Below are 24,033 nucleotides of genomic sequence, written 5' to 3'. Positions count from 1 at the left end.
TATTAAAAATAATAAAAATAATAATGACAAAGCAAACAATGTGATGCAAATTGCTGAAGAATTGTAATTTTTATTAAACAAAACATGGGTTTCTTTTACTATTCACATAGATTCGAAAAAGTTGTCAAAAAAACAGCGACATAACAAATGTTACCAAAGGCAAGATAAGTTACTTTTCTACCTAACTGGATATGTTTTTAGTGTTTATATTTAATGTAACATGTTTATTCAGCTCGAAAAACATACAGTGTTTACCGATGTATTGGAAAATTTAAAATGGCGGCCGACTCTCTCTTTGAGGCGGTAAGTTTGGAAAAATGAGTTATAAATAAAAAACCAGACAAAATACTGTTAGAAACTCGCTCAATATGTTACCATGACATAGGCTGACATATATTCGGCGGGTTTATAACTTATAACTCATTTTATACTTAACTGGGTAAGTTTTTAGTCTTTTTATTTAATATAAAATGTTTATTCGATTCAAAAACCATACAGTGTTTATCGGTATATGTGAAAGAGACAAATGGCGGCGACTCGATGCTGAATACGTTAAGTTTGGGAAAATGAGTCCAGACTCAAAAAAATTATACAAAATACTGTTAGAAACCCACTCATTATATGTCAGCCTATGTCACGGTAACATATTGAGTAGGTTTCTAATAATATTTTGTTTAGTTTTTTTTTTAGTTTTAACTTATTTTCCCAAACTTAACAAGCACGCCACCATTTGTCTTTTTTTCACATATACCAATAAACACTGTATGTTTTTTAAACCGAATAAACATTTTACATAAAATAAGAAACACTAAAAACTTATCCAGTTAGGTAGAAAAGTAACTTATCTTGCCTTTGGTAACATTTATTTGCTATATTTTTGTTTTTTGACAACTTTTTCGTATCTATGTGTATAGTAAAACAAACCCAAAAACATTTGAGGAATTTAAAGAAGAGACTACTTTTTCTTTCACACAAAAGACTTCTGTTTGAACTATTTTATTTAATCTATCAAAGTTTGTAACATTAAAAGCAAAAATGTAGGTTTAAACATTACAAAGGAAAGCAGAACAAAAGCGTTGGTGATCAAAGATCGGTGTTGGATGAAAACCTAAAATTAATATAAAAGTATTCCGCTTACGAAACAGAGCTTCCTGTTTCAGTATAAATAAGGAATTTACCTACATTTAATACTTTACAGAAATTCATTATATTTTGCATTATAATATAGAAGCACCATAAAACATTACTTTGGCATTACTTGACAAAGCTTTACAACTGTGTGGTTTATATAAACACAACGATTGCCTCTCACATGAACAATTATATATTGTGTGTTGTAGAGTGAGCAAACGGTCAGATTTTTATAACTACACAGAAAATAGAACAACCAAAAATATTGGGCAATCTCTAACAATTACGCTCCCAAAACAAAGATGGCAGAAATGGATACAGTTGATGCAAATATGGAACGGAAGTCACCAAACATGAACCGAAATATGAATACATTATCTCAAAAAGACTTCATGTATAGAAATGTAAAAAACAAAACAAAAAAGAAAAAACATTTTTTTTTTTTTTTTTTTTTACATAGGCATCACCCCTTATCAAGGCCAAGAGACCACTCGAGGATAAGGGTTATGAGTGTGCAGTAGTCAATTGAACGATGTAGTAATTGTTAGTAATGGAAATTCGGTAAATTTGTTAAGTGGAATGGCTCATCAAGAACTTGTATGTATATATTGGACTTGAAAACAATCAGATTGTAGTCTGCTGGAAAGCAGGAAACAGAAGAGAGTTCCACAGGTGTGCACTTCTAAGAAAGAAGCTTTGTTCATGGAATCTACGTTTAGGTTTAGGAACAGATAAAGAGTGGGGGGGGATTATTGATAGTGTTTTCAGCTAGATAAGTGTTTCTTGTGAAAGTTTGGCGAGGAGGGACCATAGATTGAAGCTCAGTCGAGTACTCACCATGAAAATAACGATAAAGCAGAGACAAACTTGCAACATCTCTTCTGTGAGATAGAGGTTGCAGGGAAGAGAAAAGGACATCTCCTACGAGGCTATGAAGTCTATTTTGAACTCTATCAAGACAGGACAAGTCCTTTCTAGCAGCTCCTGCCCAGATGTGGCAACAGTACTCCATTCTTGGACATACCTGGCTCTTATATAGATAGAGAATTGCATCAGTAGTGAGATATCTACTGGATCGATAGAAGGATCCCACCATTTTTCCAGCAACCTTGGTAACAGATTTGATGTACGTGTTCCATTTCAGATCAGGAGTAAAGGTCAAGTCCAGAAGCTTGTCAAAACACTAGGCCTCCTCAAGGTGAGAGCCATCCATTTCAATTGATGCCAGGTGGGGATCAGAGCGTTGATGATGTAAAGATAAAATCTTGGTTTTAGATGCATTAAAAGTAACTAACCACTTCTTTTCCCATTGTACCATGTGGTCAAGATCATCGGAGAGAACTTGGTCATTTACGGTCTTAGATGTGCTACCATAGATGGTAGTGTCGTCAGCATAAATATCTACGAATGATGTAAGGAAGTGATTTGGAAGATCATTAATTTAGATCAGGAGGACTTATTACATTTCATGTTTTTCTTGTGTTATCATAAAGCAATAAAGAAATAATAAACTTTAATTTCTTTAAATAAAGTTTTTTTTAGTTTTAACAATAAAAAATAAACTTATTTTTTTACATTTCTGTAAGTGTTTTTGTTTTAACACTTGTCATCATGAAACAAAAAAAAATTTTAAATACTTTATTTTTTACTCTTCTATAAATGGCGTCTTTTTGAAATTATTAAATAAGTTAACACAAGAAGTGCTGAAACTGGGATAGCGTTTTTTTTTTTTTTTTTTTTTTTTAAATGGAGTTATTCTGCATAGTTTCATTTCATGCTTGGTGGCTTCCATTATGTACAGAATCGCCCTAGAAAAGACATGATTCCAATTATATTTGATGAAAACCGATTTTTCTTTTTTATTGTAGACCATCTACCAGTTGGCTGGTTGTGCAATAGGAATCTTCTATCATGTCTGAAAGTGACACCATGTTTAACGAGCAAGATCAGCGATCCAAGTTATGACAACAGGTCCATTGCCAGCACCCTCAAAATGCATCGCTGGATTGCCATGAATATCAGGGATGTGTGCAGTATGATGAAAATAAAGGTATGGTCTTTGATGTGGTTTCAAAGAGGCACATCAATCCACCTCACATCTTCAAAGTCGGCTTAAAAGTCAACACCAAAGTGTACCTGGATGTGCTGAAGAGTGTAGAGATCCCCTGGTGCAATCAGATGGCCACTGGCAGACCCTGAGTGTGGCAGCAGGACTCTGCGCTGGTCCACAAGTCCAAAGAGACCCAGGCTTGGCTTCAAGAGTGCTATTACTTTATACCCTTGTCTCACTGCTCCCCCCTCCTCCTGACCTGAACCCGCTGGACTATTTCGTTTGGTTATGCATTGAGAACATCACCAACATGACCTCCCATAACACCAAAGCAAACCTGATCACCAAGTATTTACCGAGCTCCTGGCGGAGCCTGTGAAAAAGGCATGTTCTCAGTTCCGGACGTATCGATGCTGTGATTGAGGCTGAAGGCGGCTACATTGAATAGATGTCAGCTCTACTACCTAATTAAGTTACCCGAATTGATTTTTTTTCAATAAAAGTTTTAAAATAAAGCTGTAGTGTTGTTTTCTTTATGACGACAAATTTATCGTTCCACTCTGTATCAATTAATAAACAAGAAAAATTTATGATGAAAATAAAACTTGAATAAATTACAATACTTATCAATCCATCAAATATTCAAACAAATCAAAATAAAGAATAGTCCTTAACCCATAAATTTTCAAAGTTAGGTTCTTTTCATCAGAAAATAAAAATTAGCAAAACACGTATTACTGGTTTTTATAAATTTGAAAATATATTAAAAACAAACATTTTTGTGAATTAAAAGTCATCTTCAATAGAAGTAAATGATCAAACAATCCATGAAGTTATACTCCGTGAAGTCCAAAAGGAAGAATCTGTAATCTGAAATGTGAAGACTCGGTTTATAATAAATTGAATCATCCAAAAATACATGGAACTTCCTGTATATTGGATACATTCATGATCTTTTTGTTGTCTTCAAAATCTAACAAAGATGGTTTGCATGTGACTGTAACTGCAGGAAATCTTTTTTAAGTCTGTATATTAATACTGTAGTACCTTTTTAACGCAAGTACGTGTGTCATGGTTTCCAGATTATAAATTATTCAATCGGGAGATTCTATTTTTTTTGAATAAGGAGGATAGAAGGCGATAAAATACTATGAACATTAAATTACTAGTATATAGTTACACTAATTTAATGTTCACCTTCTATCCTCCCTTTAAATAAGTAGGATCTCCTGATCACTGAAGACGCAATTTTAAAGAAAATATAATTAAAAAAAAAAGATGATGTCGCTTTTGGGCCGTGCGTGAAACTAAAATATACCTTTTTGGTCTTCTGACTAGGATCCAGGGGTAATATCCGTTGTGTCTAAAGGTAGTATACTTAGATAAATAATTTTATAGTTTTCACAAAAGGGCTATAATAATATGGCGGGGTCTCCATTCACGCTGAACGTCCAGAGAATGAGCAGCAGCAATATATTACATATGAAAAATGCTGCTGTGAAATTTCCACAGATCCTGCCAATTTGTATTATTTAAACTAGTTTTTTTTTTTCCTCATTGTTTCAACTGATATAACCTCCAAATGTAAACTTACTATTTTCAGTGACAAATGATTTGTTTTTTACATGAAAAAAATGTTGGTATTTTTCAAATTTTATGTACATGATATCACTATGCGTATAAAGATAGTTTAGCCTTAATGAAAAAGGGATCACTCATTAATATGGTGCACTTAATATTAAATTTTAAGGCGGTTTTTTTTCAGAAAAAAAAAAGAAAGTTGAAAACGATAGTGACTGCTTTATTTTTTCTTTTCAAAATTAGAGATTTCCTTATTGAATTATTGGCTACCTTCTGTCTCGAGACAATGGCATTCTGCACCTAGTTTGGTTTATTACAGCGTCTGTTGTGACTAAATAGTCCAATTTTAGATTTGCAGCTACTTTGGCAGATGCTGCAGTTATATTCAGTGGTAGGAATGGTGGAGGTAGCAGGGGTGGACTGTATCCTCTCTCGCCTGTAGATTCTTATCAAATTACTGTTAAAAACAAAATCAAACGTGATCTCTTATGTGCTGTGAATCATTATGAAAACTCAATGTGTTAGTTATTGAAATGAATATTAATATGAACAAAGTTGAGTTTCCATGTCATTTTTTTTTTTTTTTACACATTTTTTTTTTTTTAATGAGAATAATGAGAATCTAGCCAGGAGGTTTTCCCTTGGCACTAAAGTCAATAGTCTAGGTCATTGTTAAGATGGGTTTTTAATGTTGACTGAGGTATGTCTCTGATCCTAGAAAGTCTGCCCTCCCAAGATTTACCTTCTTTTGAGAAGGGATTAGTTTATTGTTAATCACCTCAGGCGTCCCTAACCGGACCTCTACTGGATGAGTGCAAAGAGTACTGAACGTTGAGGAGGCTTATTGCCAGCCAAATTACAGTGAAAACCAGTAGTTGTCAGCAAGAAGTCAATTGTAAGCAGCTGTTGCAATAATGCAGAATCCTACGTAAAGTTTATTGAAAGCGATGTAGAGTACAGGAAATCTGGAGAGACTTGTTGTAACCCAGATTTTAGGGAATACTACCAATTTTTGTCAGTGAATAATCTGTGACAATAGAACTACCAGTGAGTAATAAATAAGAATAACCAAGAGAGTTCCCTCTGCACAAAAGTAAGTATAGTCTGTTAACTGAAGTATGGCTTTGGTCCTGTGCAGTTTTAAGCGATCACTCTACCAGGCTTTGCCTTCTTCCTTTGAGAAGGGATTAGTTTATTGTTAATTGCCTTGAGGTAATTGGGGAAAACCAATGGGACTTTTTTGGCATTTTTAGCAGGCCACAATGTTCTTCCTCTCTCGAGCTGGCTCTCTAAATCCCATTTTCCAACCTTTGTGTCACATCATCCTGACATGGAAGGGAGATAAATATTGGATAGTGAGATTTTGCTCAAAACCTTTTGGGTATAATGAAAATAAAATGTTCTGTTTGGGATACCTATTTTAAACTTCAGTTCTAGATTTCCCAAAAGGTACATCCACCACTGCACGTAGCAATTTTTTCTCTCTCTTTTAAATATTTATCAAGCAAATTGTGTTTTTATTTATGGATGGTTTTTTTTATTTTTCTGTTGATTTTTTTTATTTTATTTAAATTTTTTTTTTTTTTCAGTATCTCACCAAACAGTTGGAAGCTTTACGACAGGTGAATGATTCTCGGATGCGTATTTATGAAGAATTGGATAAAAATGTTCAAGAACTGGAAAAGACCAACCAAAGATTGGTTACAGATGCCAGAGCAGGAAAACAACGGATAGAAACGTAAGTCAGTTTATTAAAACCTGAGACTACATGATTAATTTTAAAAATGTTGATTCATTTGTGTGTGAAGCATGATTATGGATAGGTTACACATGTAAAGCAAAGTAGTCTCTGGGCCTTGCGAAGTAGTAACCCTCAAGTAAAAAAAAAATCAAAAATATGTACACATCTTTTTTTCATATGGGCACTTTTATTGATAGTACACACATGAAATTCTAGTCCCCTTCAAAGTAATCTCCTCCGGCTGCAAAATGCACTTGTTGTACCATTCCAACAACTTCTGGAAGGCCTCATGGAAGTCCTCTTCTGTGAGCGTGTCAGTGACCCTCATAGCAGCCTCTTTGGTTTTTCTTGAGCTTAGGGAATAACCAAAAGTCACAGGTTTGGACTATAGTGTGGGTGAGGAACTGTTTTGATGCCCATCTTAGTCAAATAGTCTGTGACAAGGATGAAGTTGTGGACTGGTGTATTGTCCTGGTGAAAATTCTACTGATTCAATTTGAAGAGTGCTGGCCTCTTCTAATGGAATCTCTTCCTGAACTCCTTTGAAACCTCAACATAGTATTCCTTGTTAACTGTCTGTCCAGTGGGAACTCAATGCATGTAGATCATGCCTGTGCTGTCAAATAAAAGATCCTCATAAGTTTCTTGGTGGATTTGGTCTGTCTGGCCTTCTTGGGTCTGGGAGAGCCAGCATGTTTCCAGTGGGAACTCTGCCTCTTGGTCTCTGGGTCATAGCAGTAAATCCAGCTTTCATCACTGGTCACTAGTGCATAAACTGCAGGATTTGAACTGATCAGCTCGACTATCTCGCTGCTGTCATAACAACGATTTTCTGATCTTCTCTGAGCACCCTTGGGACAAAAATCGCACAAATCTTCTGCATCTTCAGTTCCTTGCGAATAATTGTGTGTACAGTTTCCACACTGACATCATACTGTACACTTATTGTCTTTATAGACGCACTACAGTCCTTATCCATGAAATTCTTTGTTTGGTCAATCAACTCTGGTGTTCTGACTTCCTTATTCTTCCCATATCCCTCGTCATACCTCACAGACACCTTGTCTTCCTTTTATGCCACTCAAAAACTATGCTCAATTCATGCAAGATGGTCTAAAATCAGTTTGAAGCATTCTATACATTATATACAGGATTTTATTGCATATCGTTCTTCTAAAGTGTCCTCGTGTCTAGATTGCATTTTTCAATCAAGCTTTAGTTGGGAGTATTCCAATTCCTGCTGTAGCTGTTTATTGGAACCTGAAATCATAGAAATTGGTCAGTCATATGTATAGCAATAACCTGCTGAATTTTCAAGTCTACAACGATTTTAAATACCTGTACAAAAAGTCTGGAAACTTATTGAAGGCATCTCGTATATGAAAAAAGCCTTAGAGACACAAGTGTTGATTAACTCTGGTTTCGTATAATAATGTGTCTAGTAATAAGAAAAGACATTGAAAATGTCTAAAGAAACAAATAATATATATAACAGATAGTACTCAAAATTTTCAATATACACAAATTGCTTTCGGTAGTTTAAAGGCTTTTTGCAAGTGAGGTAACAAACCTCTGTTAAATATCGGAGGGTTATTTTAAGGATGGAAGCACTTCAAGTATTGGCACTATCAGTAAGCTGAATTCCAAAAAGAAGAATTTGGCATTGGAATATGTAATCTCATTCTCTTGTGGTTGGGGAAAATAGGAAAGAATGATTGAAGTTTAAAGAATATGTAGGGTCTTTTAGTGTTTTGCTACTGTATGTCATATGTTTTTGTTTATAGTTTTCAGTTTGTAATGAATATACATTCATTACAAACCATTTGTCAACTGAGTTTTAACTCAGTTGAAAAAAGTTTGTAATGAATGCATCGTTTTTATTCTGATTTAAAGGAAATCCTTCTAAACTAAGGTAGTAGTGATTAAACTAAGCTATATTTAAAGTAGAGAAGTATACTCTAAATATTCTGAAATGTGGTTTCTTTTTGATACTATCGTTCTCTTCCCCCAACCAATTTTTGGGAAGTGGGGGAGAAAGAGAAAAATAAATATGACAAAAGGTAAGAGGAAGTGGGTTTATCAGGAAAACAAAGGTATAGGAAATGGGGTTGGTGGAAAGACAATTGATAGGAAGTTGGTCACCAAAGGATACAAAAGGAAGCTGAGGTGGGATTGTTGGTCCAGGCGTGGCAATGATTGGGACAAAGAAAGTCTATTTTAGAGTTGGTTTTGAGAGTGGGATGGGTTTTGCAATGGTTTTTACAACAACTCTGAATAGTTGGGGGACCGTCTTAGGTGTGACTGTTGACGACAGGCACAGTTGAGGAATGTTGTCAGTTGAAGGCAGATTGAAATGAGCGGACATTGACTTATGAACACCACCTTGACAATAGACATAAATGTGAACCTTAGCATTCAGAAGGTTGATGGTGTCATATAACCACACACACACACACCTAGAACGCAACTAATATTTGCATAAAAATATCAGTCTGTATTTTCTTTTGAGTTATTTAGTGCGAGCCACTGTGCACCCCTTGGCAGCTGTCAATGTGAAAGATAACACAGCCAGAAGAGAAGATGGAGAAGACCATAAGAAAAATCATTGGAGTCAGAGATGTGTATAGCATGGTAGCACACGTGGATTTCACATCTTTGTAGCAGATTTTTTTTTATGTGACTTGCGATCTATTTGTGTGAAGATGTTGTCTGTACTCTTCTTGGGCAGTAGAGGAATTCAGCGAGGTAATATTTTGTAATAAAAGCATTTGTAAAAGAATAAATGAGTGTTCAGACACAAGAAAATGAATTGTGTGTGAATAGGTCATGTAGATGGTGACATTTGCAAGCGACTATGAGTTCATTAATTAATAAAACAAATAAGAAACGGGCATTCCCAATGGTTGAATGTTTGAATTCTGATATTCCTTGTTAAGGAGTAAATATTATTTTGATTTATAAGCTTGTATGTTATGTATTAGATATTAAGAAGGTTGAAATTAGAGAATTGGTAAAATGATTTCCTTTGTATTAAGTAAGAACCCAATGTAGAAGACTTAAGAAAAGTATTATAGTGGGAAAATGTTTGCTACCTTATGGAAGACACATTTGTACGAAGAGAGATATCTTTGAATAATGTAAGAATATTTTCATGAAAAATGTATTAGGAAGTGCTGTCGATTGTTAGGGAATAGATTAGCATATAAAATTGTTGGTTATTTTCCTATAATTTCTAAAGTTTGCATGAAAAATCAATTTTATTTGATAATAAGGCAAGTATTCAAGCTATTCTATGTAGGAGTCACCACTTACCAAGGCCCGAAGGCCACTCGAGGATAAGGGTTTAATGGGTGTACAGTGAAGCTTTGTTCATGGAATCTACATTTAGGTTTAGGCACAGATAAAGATTGGGGGAAATTATTGATAGTGGTTTCAGCTAGACGGGTGTTTGCTTTGAAAGTTTGGCGGGGAACCATAGATTGGAGCTCAGATGAGCACTTGCCATGAAAATAACAATAAAACAAGATAAATAACGATAAAAGACAGGCTCGCAACATCTCTTCTGTGGGAAAGAGGTTGCAGGGAATAGAAAAGGGCATCCCCCACTAAGCTACAAAGTCTATTTTGAACTCTGTCAAGGCAGGATAAGTCTTTCTAGCAGTTCCAGCCCAGATGTGGCAACAGTACTCCATCCTTGGACATACCTGGCTCTTATATAGGTAGAGAATTGCATCAGTAGTAAGATATCTACTGAAGTGGTAGAAGGATCCCACCATTTTTTACACCTACCTTGGCAACAAATTTTACGTACATATTCCATTTCAGATCAGGAGTAAAGATCAAGCCCAGAAGCTTGTCAAAACATGTAGCCTCCCCAAGACGAGAGCTATTCATTTCAATTGATGCCAGATGGGGATCAGAGCGTTGATGATGTAAAGATAAAAGCTTGGTTTTAGATGCATTAAAATTAACCAGCCACCTCTTTCCCCATTGTAGCACATGCTCAAGATTAGAGGAGAGAGAATCAGGGAGAACTTGGTCATTTACAGCCTAAGAATGATCTTAGGATGTGATTTGGAAGATTATTGATGTAGATCAGGAAGACATTTGAGCCCAAGTTGGACCCCTGAGGGAATTCAGGATTAATACTGTGAGCTTCTCATTTCTGACCATCAGCCAATACTTTTATGAACCTATCAGAGAGAAATTATTTAATAATTGAGAAGACATTTCCAGCTATAACATAGCTGGAGATCTTGTGGAGTAGACTTTGATACCATACCCTATCAAAAGCATGTCAAGAGCAATTGCCCTAGAAAGGAAACCTCCATTGAGAGATTCACTAATCCTATAAGATATAATTGTTAGCACATCTGCTGTAGATCTAGCAGAACAAAAACCATATTGCATATCTGTAAGAAGGTCATTTTCGCTGAGGTGGTTGACTATTTATCACAGATTCCAGCAACTTACTCATGATCCATAGGAAACTTACTGCATTGAGAGGGAGATGATCGATCACCTGAATTCTTGAATACAGGGCATACTGATGAGGCTTTCCAGGGTGTTGGGAATAATTCTCCTTAAAACAATGCTTAAACAGCTTTCTAAGAACAACGCTTAAATAACTTTGTAAGTATGGAAGCTAGTTCTGGTTGAAGCTTTTTCAGCACTATAATTGAAATGCCGTCAGGACCAGTTTATTTACTGGAATCAAAGTTTTTGATTAACTTGGCAGCATCATGCACAAATATTTGTATTTCAGCAGGGTTTCAGATACAGGTGGATATACGGGAGGTTGGCAGCCTTGGTCACAAAGGGTAGAATTAGCTGCAAAGTTCTTGACAAAGAGTTTGGCTTTGTCTGATGCTGAGGAGATTACCTCGGGTTCATTGATGATGGTTGGGATGGAGCACCCACACACTTCTGTTCAGGACCCTATTTGCTATTTGCCAAAACTGGTGGGGACCAAGCCGCTGCTTAGCTACTTTGGACTTAACAGACTGAGCATACAACTCTCTCACATTCTTTATTGCTTTTTTACAATGGTTGCTGGCGGTCCTGAAAGTGGCTTTAGTTTCAGTAGATCTACTACGGTGGAAGCAATGGAAAAAGTGATTTCTATGCACAATGGCAGCAGCACATTCTGAAGAGAACCACGGTTGGCTGTTTGGTTTTGCTGGAATTTTTTGAAGAGTATGAAGCAGTCTATACCTACAATTAACCATTCCGTCAAGTCTGATACTATAGATGACACATTCTTTTTAAACATGGAATGCAGAGATAGATCTGATATAAATGTATGGAAACTATCCCAGTCAGCGATAGAGTATCGATATACTGTACGATGGAGAGGTGCATCTGAGGACTTATTACATTTTGTTTTTATCTTAATGATACAACTGAATGGTTGGAAAATCCCAGTGGAGACAGAACAGAAGATGAACATAGTTCAGGACAAGTTGTGAGAAAAAGGCCTAGGAGACTTGCATACTGACTGTCAGTGTCAGACACATGGGTGGGTTCGTGAACAATCTGAGGGCAGAACAGATAATACATCTTGTTTCTAGTCTGAAAGCTAACTAACACAAATCACTGTATATTAGATGGCACATGCATGTAAACTGAGCTTTTAGAGTTTCAGCTAATTTACATAGTTGACAAGACGAATCTATTTTTTTTTTTATTTTCTTTTTTATTTTTACATTCTCTCTTAGTTGAAGTTTTCAGAAATCAAGAGACTCTTCCAGTGGCTAGCATTTGATCTCTACATGAGATACATAGATGTTTGAATATTCTATTAAAGTTATCCTTTATCTCTCAAACGGCGAGTTGGTAAAGAAAGATCATTTTCTTCTCGACAATTGACCAGTTAACTGTTATATTTTTCTTGTGGTCTCTTGGTCTTTACAGATTCCGGAAGAAGAATTCACCATATAATAAACGATTTTTTAAACCAAATTTGATTCTAAAAGATTTTTTTTTTTTTTTTTTTTCAATAAATGAAAATAATTTCAGTTTCGGTTGACCTTGACCTTCTTCAGTGAGCTATAGACATTTTTTTTTTCTTCATTGCCATGCTATAACAACAAATACCAGTGATAACTGATTTCTCCTAGTGTGAAATGGAGACTGTTAATAATGTCTACATTTTATGTAAAGGGCATACTGGTGACATGTGTATAGATAACAAATCTAATATTTTTACATTGAAAAGGACCGTAAAATTGAAAATATAAGAAACCATTTTTTTTTTTTTTTTTAACTAAATTTGATTTTTGTTTTTAATTAAATGAAAACAATATAACTAAAATATTTTGGTCGACTCCCTCCTTCAGTGAGTTATAGACATTATTGTTATTTTATGCTTTTTGTTTTAATTGTTTATTTTATTCATTTTCAAATAAGTGTGAGTATGTGCTTTTGACACTCTATCTGCCCAACTTCTGTGATTGTAGTGAAATATTTTGGGTGTGAAACCTGACACGAAATCTAACTTAGACAATTGTACAGAATTGTTAGGTTTTTTTTTCTATTTTTTGCTTTTGCTTGCTGACTTCTAAGATTAAATCTTGACAATTTTAAACTCCACATAAACACCCGAAAAAGCATAATACATAAAACGGCATGAGTAGATGGTAATTCAGTTTGGAAGGTTGGAATGTTTCTTTCTCGTTTTTTTTCTCAAATGCACACACACACACATGCATCTGCATACTTACCTATTATCTAGTGGCTACGAAAACTAATTTTTCAAGTATTTTTCTGAATTACAAATGTAAAGGTTTCTTTTTCTTGTTTTTCATTAGAACTGCCACAAGTATAATCTATCAAATAAAATATTCCCATATATGAAAGCAGTTATTAACCAAAATGAAATGACATTGCCTTCTCTAAAACTTCTTGTTCAGTTTTTAAACAGAATTTTGCATTATTTATTAAACATCAAATGTTAACATTGCAAGAAGTATAATAATAAATATTACTTGTTCAGTTTTTAATAGGGGGTTCAGTTTTCTCTGTGATTTAATCTTAAAATCGTCCTCTTACTTTATTTTCTGATCAATGTATAACTAAACTAATCTTGTTTTAAAATATGAAGTTGCCGAACCCCTCTCTGATTTTAAGACAAATCCTAGTTAATAACACTAAAATAATACATTCCAAAACTAATTTTTAAAAGTTAAAAAATATCCTCGATCAAAACCCAACAAGCTACAATTAACAATATTGTCTATGAAACCAGTAATAATATTTTAAGAGGCTTAATGTAATACAATTTTATCCTGTCATGTTAATTTTGGCATCACGGAATTTATATTGTTAATGTCTTTCCTGGAACAGTGTGAAAACGTTCTTCCAATTTCTGAAAGGCTTTACATGCCCATTTCGCAGTTATGTTTTGAAATTTTCTTTTATTTGTTTTTTTTTGTTTTGTTTTTACAGCTTTTTTTTGTTCATTTACTTTTTTTACCTGATGATGATTCAACAAAGAATCAAAAACGTTTGTGATACACATGTAATTTTTATTAATTTTGTGATTTTACAAGAAAGATAAGAAAATAAAAAACACTAAAAAAATATTATTAAACAACTGTTTCTGTTAATTTTAAGAATACTTAAATATACATATTTTTTCACTTTTTTGTCATTGTAAAAATTAACTACATATAATATAGTCCATAGCATTTTAAGAAAACAGCAACAATATATATATACACACACACACACCTACATATACAGGGTGCCCCCCCCCCCCAAGAAAAAACAGGACATTCAATTGTTTTTCTGAGCATTTTACAGTCAATGGAGAAAAAAGACCAAAGACCCTAATGTTTTGATGTGATGTTTTAAATATAATAAACTAGTTATGACCAAAGTTTCATTTCATTCGGACAAAACACTAAGAAATGGGGCCTAATTAGAGTTGGGGCCCGTTTTGGGAGGGTAACCCTGTATATATAGGTTAGCCAAATTAATCTGGAGTAAGAAACTAGATCCGATATTCTGAACGTTTTTATTCTTGCTTTTTAAGGGAGGTTAGGGTTAGATCAACATTGCTGACGAACCGTGATTTAATATACTGTTCTGTTTTTAAATCTCCGAAACAGTGTTTCATGGTAAACAACTGATGATCCTTGAACAGGACGAATTTGAATTCCTGGAAGCAAACTAATACACTGGTTGCAAGAGATTCATTGACTTAGTAGCAAAATAGTTTTCCAACGAAGGACTTGGGATTAATTTTATATATAGTTTTAAATGTGGAAAAAACTTTCAGGCTACACACTTATATATATATATATATATATATATATATATATATATATATAACTCCAAAGCTCTACTGGAGCACTGTTTTATGATATAACATTTCAATTATTTTTTTTTATTGCTTGGTTTCGAAAGTGTTTTTAGGTTATAGATCTCTCAAAACTGTTTTGTTGAGTTGATAAATCTAAACTCACAGCTGTTGCTTACTAAAAAAAAGTTTATTGTTAACAAAATGGAACTGTTCTAATTCTATTATCGTGAAATATGAGCAAAACCACTCGTTTTCGGCTGTTGATGGTGGAAGAGCCTGTTGAGATCGCCATTTTGTTAAAGGGTTATGGCATTTGTATTCATTATACTGGCCTTCTTTGGAATGAAGAAATGGGTTATTAACTTTTCAGTTACTCTCGCATTTCTTATTTTAATCCTCGTATTCCATGAATGATGTTTCTAACAAAGAAAAAAGAATTGCTGTTCATCTATCCTAGCTAGTTTTGACTTTTAAATTTTTTTTTTTTTTTTTTTTTTTTTTTTTTACATCAGATAGCTTCATACCTTGTCATTTTCATAAAAATGAGGACAAACTTCTCTACAATTTAAATCAACTTTATTAAACAATTTTATCACCGCAAAAGATGGTCCAAAAATAGTTATAAACACAGGAATATAAGACAAACTTATTTGAAAATGAAAAGGGTGAACTATGGCACTACCCTAAGGTGGGTTCAACCAGCTTCATCCAAAGAAGGAAGTTTCATGAGAATATCAAATTCACAAGTGGTCTTCAGTTGCTAGTATATCACTATCAAGGGAGATGATGTTAGGTTTTTGTAGCTCATGCAAGAAAGTGTCAACATCCTCCTACATGCAACGCCTGGAATTCCCAAATTGATCACCCATCTGGTACTGACCAGGCTCAACATTGCTTAACTTCGGTGATCTAACAAGAACTGGTGTGTCAACAGTTAGTTTGATAGAGAGTGGGCTGTTTTGGTTTCTTCTGGTCCCACTCTGTTCGGCTGAAGTATGGTTCTTTCCAGTCTCATGAGGCCCAGGATTTATCTTTTCTTTTCTTTTTTTTACCTAAAACGATAGCCAATATTTAAAATTCTAGCAAACAGTTAATAATGGAGTACTATTGCCACATCTGGGTAGGAGCTGCTCGGCACGCCCTATCCTGCCTTGATAGTTCAAAACCAGCTTCGAAACCTTGTGAGTGATGCCCTTTTCTCTTCCCTACGACCTCTCTCCCGCAGAAGAGACATTGTGATCTTGTCTCTGCTTTATCGTTATTTTCATGGCAAGTGCTCAGCTAAACTCCAATCTATGGTACTCCTTGCTAAAAATACTTGACTTTGCTACAACTACTATCAACAATTTTCCCGACTCTCTATGTCTAAATCTAAACGCAGATTCCACAAACACAGCTTTTTTTCTAGAACTGCCCGCCTGTGGAACAGTTCCACTGGCCTGCTTCCTGGTCGACTACAGTATGATAGCCTTCAAGTCTAATGTAAACAAATTCTTGTTGAGCTATTTCCTTAAATAATCAAATTCTACCAAACTTACACCAACTTACGATTATTACACTACCACCTTACATTCATTGACCCTTCCTCGAGTGACCTTTGCATCTTGATGTAGTGAATTCCTTGTAAAAAAAAAAAAAAATTCAAGAAAAAATAACAATTATAATTAAAAATAGTCATTGTATAGTAATTTCAATGAAAAAAGGTACTTGTACAGTTTACAGATCATGTTGAAATAATGTTAGCTATTCTTAACGTGGATTTCTAAATAACTGTACTTTCATATAATTTAATAAACAAAAAATACTGAAAAAAAATAATGAAGATAATATTTGCCAATTGTTTTGGAACCTTATATAACCCGGTTCCTGTTCTGCATAAGTACCACAATTAACTTTTGCTACAGTTGCAATGTACTTTTTAAAAACGTTTATCTATCATGCATAGTTATTTTGTTGAATTTTTAGAACTGTACCCAAATAGTAATCCGTATGACATGTTGATATTTGATCCAAACTAGACTATTATGTTTTTGTCTGCTTCTTCCTTCCAAACTGATTATGTCTTATCTTTTTTATGGAAATCACTGCAGACAAGGCATGAAGCCACTCGGTGTAAGGAGTTTAAAAAAGGTCAAAAACTGGCCAACAATAAGCGTAATATGGATAGAACCTCCCCCTCCAAAAAACAGCAATTCTTCCCCCTTTGTTAGAAACATGCTTGCTCATGATGATACAAAATGACTTTATCCATGAAATTCTATCATTTATATTTGTTTCTGTGTGACATTGTTTGAGGTCATCATTGAAATAGTCATTCCAAATTTTCCTTGACCTGCCTTTTCATTGATTAACCTAAAATAAGATGCATCCACACACTCAAACGCACATATGTGAGACATCTGTATGTACGATTGTTCTCTAAAGATATTAGCTTCTTAACTTAAATGCACCCAACATTTTTTTTTTTACAAAGGAAGTTACCACTTATCAAGGTCAAGACAGAGGCCACTCGAGGATAAGAGCTAATAAGTGTACAGTGGTCAATGGGACAATGTCGTAGTAATTGTTAGTGGAAATTTGGTTGCTATTGTTTTTCCTCTTTGCAAAACTCAATCATGTTCTGCAAAGCAAAAAAAAACAAACTTTCCTCTACAAAACAACCAAACCAAACACTATCAATAAATATTTGTAGATATAAAGAACTTGTAGCATAAAAACGTTTTTTTTTTTTTTCAAAATGATTCAACTTGAAAAGGGTTGATATGCCGTAAAATAAAACAATCAAACCAAACACCATGAATTAGTATTTGAAGATATAAAGAACTTGAAGTATGAAAACTATTTTTTTATTTTTTATTTTTTTCAGAATTACTAGATTACGCATTAAATAACCCAAAAAGAGTTGATATGCCATAAAACAATATAACCAGACTAAACAGTTGGTCTGAAACACTTAAATTTGAAACAGCATTTTCATTTCCTATCTACTTTGTCACTGCGACAGGCAACATCTTCCTACGATTATGCATATCTCTGATGCGACCCATTCTGGAATATGGCATCCAACCTCCATTGCTTCATTTTGTTCAGAATATTAAGAATCTTATCACCTTGGTACAGCATCACTAGCTGTCCAGGAGCATGATAGTCACTTTCCTCTTCAATGAAGGGGTTATACCTGGTTGGTTTGATGGGTCTTTCGCATCATTACTAGTATGGGCTTGGAACCATCAGCTGAAATTGAAGGAATGAACATATTTATTGATTTAAGCTTACAAAAAACTTATAAAATGAAAATAAAACAACTGATACTTTTGTGGTGACAAAAACAATGTATATAAAGAGACAGATGGGGAGAGGTTTTTCTAAAGGAGAAAGAAAGACCTTACCAAAAGAAAACCCTTGAAAAGAAACTCTGTTCATGGAAAGACTACAGTAACTGATGTTCCTAATCGTGACACTTTAGTTTGAAATAGCATTTTTATCACTAAATGCTTGGATTTGACGAATGAATCTAGAGAATATGAATTCTCATTGTTTTCTTTTCTCCTGAAAGTTTTAAGTTTATCATCCATTTATGAAAGTGTTTTTGGCAAAGCAACAAATTAATATTTAGAATATTTAGAATAGAATAAAAAACAAAACAAAAACATTGTTTTCACAATTAAGTTCTAACACAACTGTGAGACTATCGACAACCCCTCCCCTCAATTGTTAGGAAGTTTTTAAAAAGAAAAGGAGATAAATTTGTCAACAGAACAAACATAAAAGAAGTTTTTCATCAAGGCACACAAACAGGAACTAAAATAGGATTGTTAATCAAGGTGTCTTAGTGATTTGGAACAATAGAGGTCAATATATTTAAAGTTAGGTTACAGGCAGTTTTAGGAGTAGCAATGAGTTTTGTGAGTTAGGGTGAGTTTACAGAGTGTCTCAAGTTTGTGACAATTGAGGACCGTCTCCAGTTTGGGACAGTTGGTGGCTCGAAAGTCTTTCGAGGAATTGGAGAGGTTGGTATCAAAGCCGGGTGAAAATAGATCAGACTAAGAAAAAAAATTGCTGGAAACTGATGCAATCAGATAACTAGCGATGGACTACGTTTGGGGTTCCTCTTTCTACGCGTCATGACAATAACATACACACATACTTTAATTGATTTACATCAAGTACTCGTCTTGCAGTGATTGAGACAAAAGGACAGGTCAGTAGAGGTTTGTATATTTAGAATTAGCTTACGAACAGTTTTAGGAGTGGCAATGAATTTTATGACAGTTAATGATGAGGTTTACGGACAGTCTTAGGTTTGCGAAAGTTAAGAATTTGACACAGTAGAACACAAGTTGTGGTTCAGAGCCAATTGAAATTAGTTGATGTCAAATGACAAACACAGCTATGATAAAAAAAATGTAGATGTGAACTTTAATGCTAAAAGATCGTTTTCTGCGATGGTTTCACACACACACACAGCCCAACTAATATCTTTGGAATGTGTCCGAGTTTGTTTCCTGCAAGTTTTTCTTTTCTATTTTTTATACTTGTGAGCCAGTGCACACTCTCAGGGTGGTTGCTAATGTTTTTCCTCAGGGCTCTATTCTAGGTTTAACACTGTTTCTTTTATCTATGTTTGCATATGCTAGCCAACCCTCGCATATTATATGGGAACCAGGCAAGATAGGATGACGAATGAGTGGTTTCAGTGTAGCCGCCAAACAGGTGCTTCAATAAGAAAGCACGTGTTATGGTCTATACATTATTTTTTCAGCTTTTCGTAAAATTGATTCTGCCTATTCTCTGTCCTTACAAATCTGCTTCCAGACCATGTATGAAGTACTGTTATATTTGGGCTGATGAATCTGTGTCCCATTTGAAGGTTCTTGATAAAAAGTAGAAACGTATCAGTAATTTGATTGGCCCCACATTTTCTTCTTCACTGCAATCTCCCCTCACAGACGTGATGTTGCTAGTCTCAGTCTTTTCTACAAATACTATTATGGCAGGTGTTCCTAAGAATTGTTTGATTTAGTCCCTGCTTCCTTTGTTCCAGCTTGTTTGATGCGGTGGTCTAAAGGTCTCCATCAATTCACTGTTTTAATACGTCATTGTAATACAGCTTCCTATTTTACTGGCTTCTTTGCAAGGTTGTGGAACTCTCTTCCTGCTCACTGTTTTCCTTCTTCTTGGTCTTTTCAAGAATGAAGTCAAGAGGCATCTCCTGTCTTTGCAATAATTAGCTTTCTTTCTTGTTAGCTCCTTACATAGTGGTTTCATGCCTTGTCTCGAGCGATTTCCATAAAGAAAAATGTGAGAGACTGACAACACGGTCAAAAGAAAAGATGAAAGTAGAAATACGTGGCAAACAGCATTTGGATTGGCAATTGTTGTCAAGCAGGAGTTGTACACAATCTCCAAATAACCTTTGACATAGCGTGAAAAATTTATTTTTGAAAAATACAAAAAAATTACAAGCTAGAATCTTCAATCATCATAATACTACACTCTAGGGGTCAGCCTACATAAGATTACCAAATTGATTTTTTTTTTTTTTAATAAATAAATAAATAAATATGAGCATAAATAAATCGGTTTTATTAAAATAATTTTATTGGCATGGGATGGGGGGGGGGATACAAACATGTTAGTAAGAACCTTCCACCCCTGTATAGATGGTAGACTATTCACTGTTTTCCAGCTTGATGGGAATTGAAAACAAGCAGGTCTATCTGAAAAATACTCTTAGAGTGAAATTATAAATGTTTCGGCTTTTTGTCATCCAAATTTGCAATTCAAGGAAATATGAGTTGATCGCATTTTCCATTCAAACACAGAATCCATTAATCATTTTTTTTTTTTTTTTTTTTTTCATAAGATCAATGGTTGGTGAAGTGCCAGACCTTTTGCTGAAATCAGCAGACATGATTCTATCTAAATCCCTCCATCAGCAAAGTTGTTTTGTTTTTTTTCTTCAACTATTTGTGATCTCCTTTTCAAATTGCTCCATCGTCTGCAGTTGCCTTCAGCAGGGCAATTTAATCAATTGGCAGATTTCATGCAATGAGAAGATCGATTTTTGGTTATTTTTCATTTTTTTGCGAATAAATTCTGGCTTGTAAATGTCCGAGAATAGATTTCATCAGAATTTATTTGAAACTAGATACAATTTTAACTATTAAGTCGGACGAAAATAACAATTGCCGCTTGTGGGAAGCTGAGTTCTGTGCTGTAGGGATGGGAGCATGAAATGTTACATTGAAGGTCATTGATGCCAATTATTTCTGTAATATAACAAAAAATGGACCGACCTAATCTAGATTGACCTGAAGGCTCCCTTATTGACTACCGCACTGAGATATAGGAGAGCACGCCACCTCATTTCTGGATTGTTCAACTTATTCTGCATGGTCACCTTTTAAAATTCTGGACAAATATATAATTGGTGCTTGTGGAAAGTTATGTGGTGTAAGGAAGAGGAATATTACATTGAAATTGTATTTTGAGAATTGCCTGCACAGAGGATTGAACCTTCTGCAAGGACCCATGGCATAACGGATAAATTCAGTTGTGACACTCATCTGGAGGTTAGATTCAATTCTTAGTGCGAGCGATACTCAGACCACAATTACAAATTAATTGGAATTTTTATCCAGACAGAACGAGAGCATGATTAATTAAAGGGTTTCATTTAAAATTTTATGTAGATTCCAGGGTTTGAAAGTAAGATTCCAGGGTTTGAAAGTAAGATTCCAGGGTTTGAAAGTAAGATTCCGGAGTTTGAGAGAAAGCTTCCGGAGTTTGAGAGAAAGATTCCGGAGTTTGAAAAAATACAGATACATATGGTCTGAAGTCACATCAGCCAAAACGTTGTGAAAATAACTCAAGATGAGAATAGTAGTCCATTAATGTATCCAAGTAAAAAATTTTTTAAAATACAGCTATTTTTTAATAAGTAATTGATTGCATGAATATTTTTTTCCTTTGTTTTTTTTTTCTTTTAAGGTTGTTGGATTCTTTAGCTGCGATGGAAGTAAAAAATGAAGAGCAGCAGAAGAAAATCGATGAATTGATATCGGCCGAACGTTTGCGGGAAAAGGCCGAACGTCGCAAGACAATGAGCGTTCCAAGTTTACACGAAATCAACTATGAAGACTTTTTTCCCACAAATTTTCCCAGTTGGACTAACAACCAATACAAGCAGGGCTTACACCTAAATCCATATGAGACAGAGATCCGAAAACTCCAAGATACGGTACGAAAACTACGCACTCAACAAGCTATAGAAAAACGAAAGAGGGAGGAGTTTGAAATTGAGGTAAGCACAATAATATCTATGTATATATATATATATAGTCCGTGTTTGTTTGTATGTTATAGGTATGTTAACAGAACATTTGTATAAGTTTTAATAAGGTTTAATTTTTCAATATATCTAAGGATATTCTCGAAATTTTCCTTTTGATGCCATCTGAGATGATTAGAGGCACTTATCAGTTAGGTTCATAAAATAACTGGAATATGTTAGAATGTAAAGAAACAATTCATTTTTTTTTTAATAGATTTTCTTTGTTTCATAAAGCAAGAATAAAATAGAACCAAAAGTATCTTAGTAAAGAATATATTTTAGAAGACCATCGTGCTGACAGTATTTTTTATGATTTGACCCCGTGTTGAAAGTGTTTAACTTTTTTAAGGCAAAAATTGTAAATATGACATTATGTAAAATTATTTTTCCAAAAAAATCTGCTGGCTAGCAGTATATTTCCACAAAGCAATACCGACTGAATACTTCTAGTTGGGGGAGGGGGGTATATTATTAACTTGTTTCAAGGCACCAAAACCAACAGTCTAGGTCATTATTTAAATAGTTTGTTCCTTGTTGATTGAGGTATGTCTGTGCAGTTCTAGGAGGTCTACCCTCACAAGATTCGTCTTCTCCCTTTGAGAAAGGGTTAGTTTATTGCTAATCACCTGAGGTATCCCTACAGGGGAATGACTATAGGGCTGGCCAGGCATTTTTTGGAGGCAAGAGTTCTCTTCAATTCGGGTATTGGCTTTTTTAATCCTACTTTCTGACCTTTGTGTCAAATCATCCTGCGATTAGAGGGAGACAAATAAATTCAGCAACTTTTTCCGATAATTATTCTCCCAGTAAGGAAATTCATATCTTTATTGGAGTAAATTTTCAAACTCTTAGGTAGCTTTGAAATATTGAGAAAAAAATATATATATATGAATTCACCAACATTTTTGTACAAAACCTTTTTTTTTTGTTGATAACAGATGAAAAATCAGTGATTGATTTGTGAAAGAAAGAAAATCAAGTGAAAGATGAAAGTTTATTGGAAAACCAAAAGAACGTAAAATATTTGGACATTTATTACTATAGACAACAACCCGAAAAAGTGGTTCAAAAAGCAAATATATAACAAATAAATGTTATCAAAGAAAAGATAAGTTACTCTTCTGCCTACCTGGATAAGTGGTTTTGTGTTTTAACTTATTTAAAAGCGTTTATTTAATTCAAAACACTAGTACCGAGTTGCTAAGTTAGAACAGTAATGAGATCACCTTTGAAGTCTGGAAAATTAAACAAAATAATGAAAGAAATCCATCCAATAAATATTATGGTAACATGGTTTTCTAGAGTAGTAAATGCACAATTTTTATTAAGATAATTTATCTTTTCAGTTAGAATTAGCATTTAGAAATTAGAAGCAGCTATTCGATTGACTCGTTCAAAAATGAAAATGCGATTTCAGACTGAAGCATAACAGGCCAATGAACATAACTTTGTGCACACACATTTAATCACGTTATTTCACGCTTTAGCTTGAAAGATCGACAAAAATGATATTTCAAACTTGAAAAGCATGACAGACCAACTGAATGCATAGAAATATTAGGACGCATCTATAATTCAATCAAAACATTTATTATTATACTATTTTCAAACTTAAGCATGATAGACAATGAACAGAAAGTGTTGCTACTCATGAAGATATTTGTTGGTTTTATAATGAGTTTGTAGATGTAGAACAGTTGAGGTAGCAGGGTCAGTTCACGGGGGAAGGCCAAGGAAAACATGGGAGAAAGTGTTAAGGATGGACTTGAAAGAATAAGGGATAAATAAAGGCTCGACCAGAGAGAGGTCAGATTTGAAGTCAGTTTCTAAAAGTCGTTTAACATATGCTAGTGTGTGCAACACATTAAAGCAAATATTATGATTTCATG

The 24,033-nt window shown here is 34.3% G+C and overlaps 1 protein-coding gene across 1 annotated transcript in view; it reads left to right on the top strand.

Moving 5' to 3' along the window:
* LOC145303475 (cerebellar degeneration-related protein 2-like) overlaps window positions 1-24,033 on the top strand; it is a 180,510-nt gene that overhangs the window by 130,375 nt on the left and 26,102 nt on the right. Inside the window, exons 3-4 of the mRNA XM_080144828.1 lie at window positions 6,352-6,500; window positions 21,802-22,114. Coding sequence (XP_080000954.1) covers window positions 6,352-6,500; window positions 21,802-22,114 — 462 coding nt within the window. The remainder of the gene's footprint in view (window positions 1-6,351; window positions 6,501-21,801; window positions 22,115-24,033) is intronic.

Source organism: Euprymna scolopes, chromosome 19 (genome assembly GCF_053919585.1).
Source record: "Euprymna scolopes isolate OS-2025 chromosome 19, ASM5391958v1, whole genome shotgun sequence".
In the NCBI taxonomy this organism is placed as follows: Eukaryota; Metazoa; Mollusca; class Cephalopoda; order Sepiida; family Sepiolidae; genus Euprymna; species Euprymna scolopes.
Note: the sequence above shows the minus strand (reverse complement) of the source record. Positions and strands in the feature narration are given on the sequence as shown.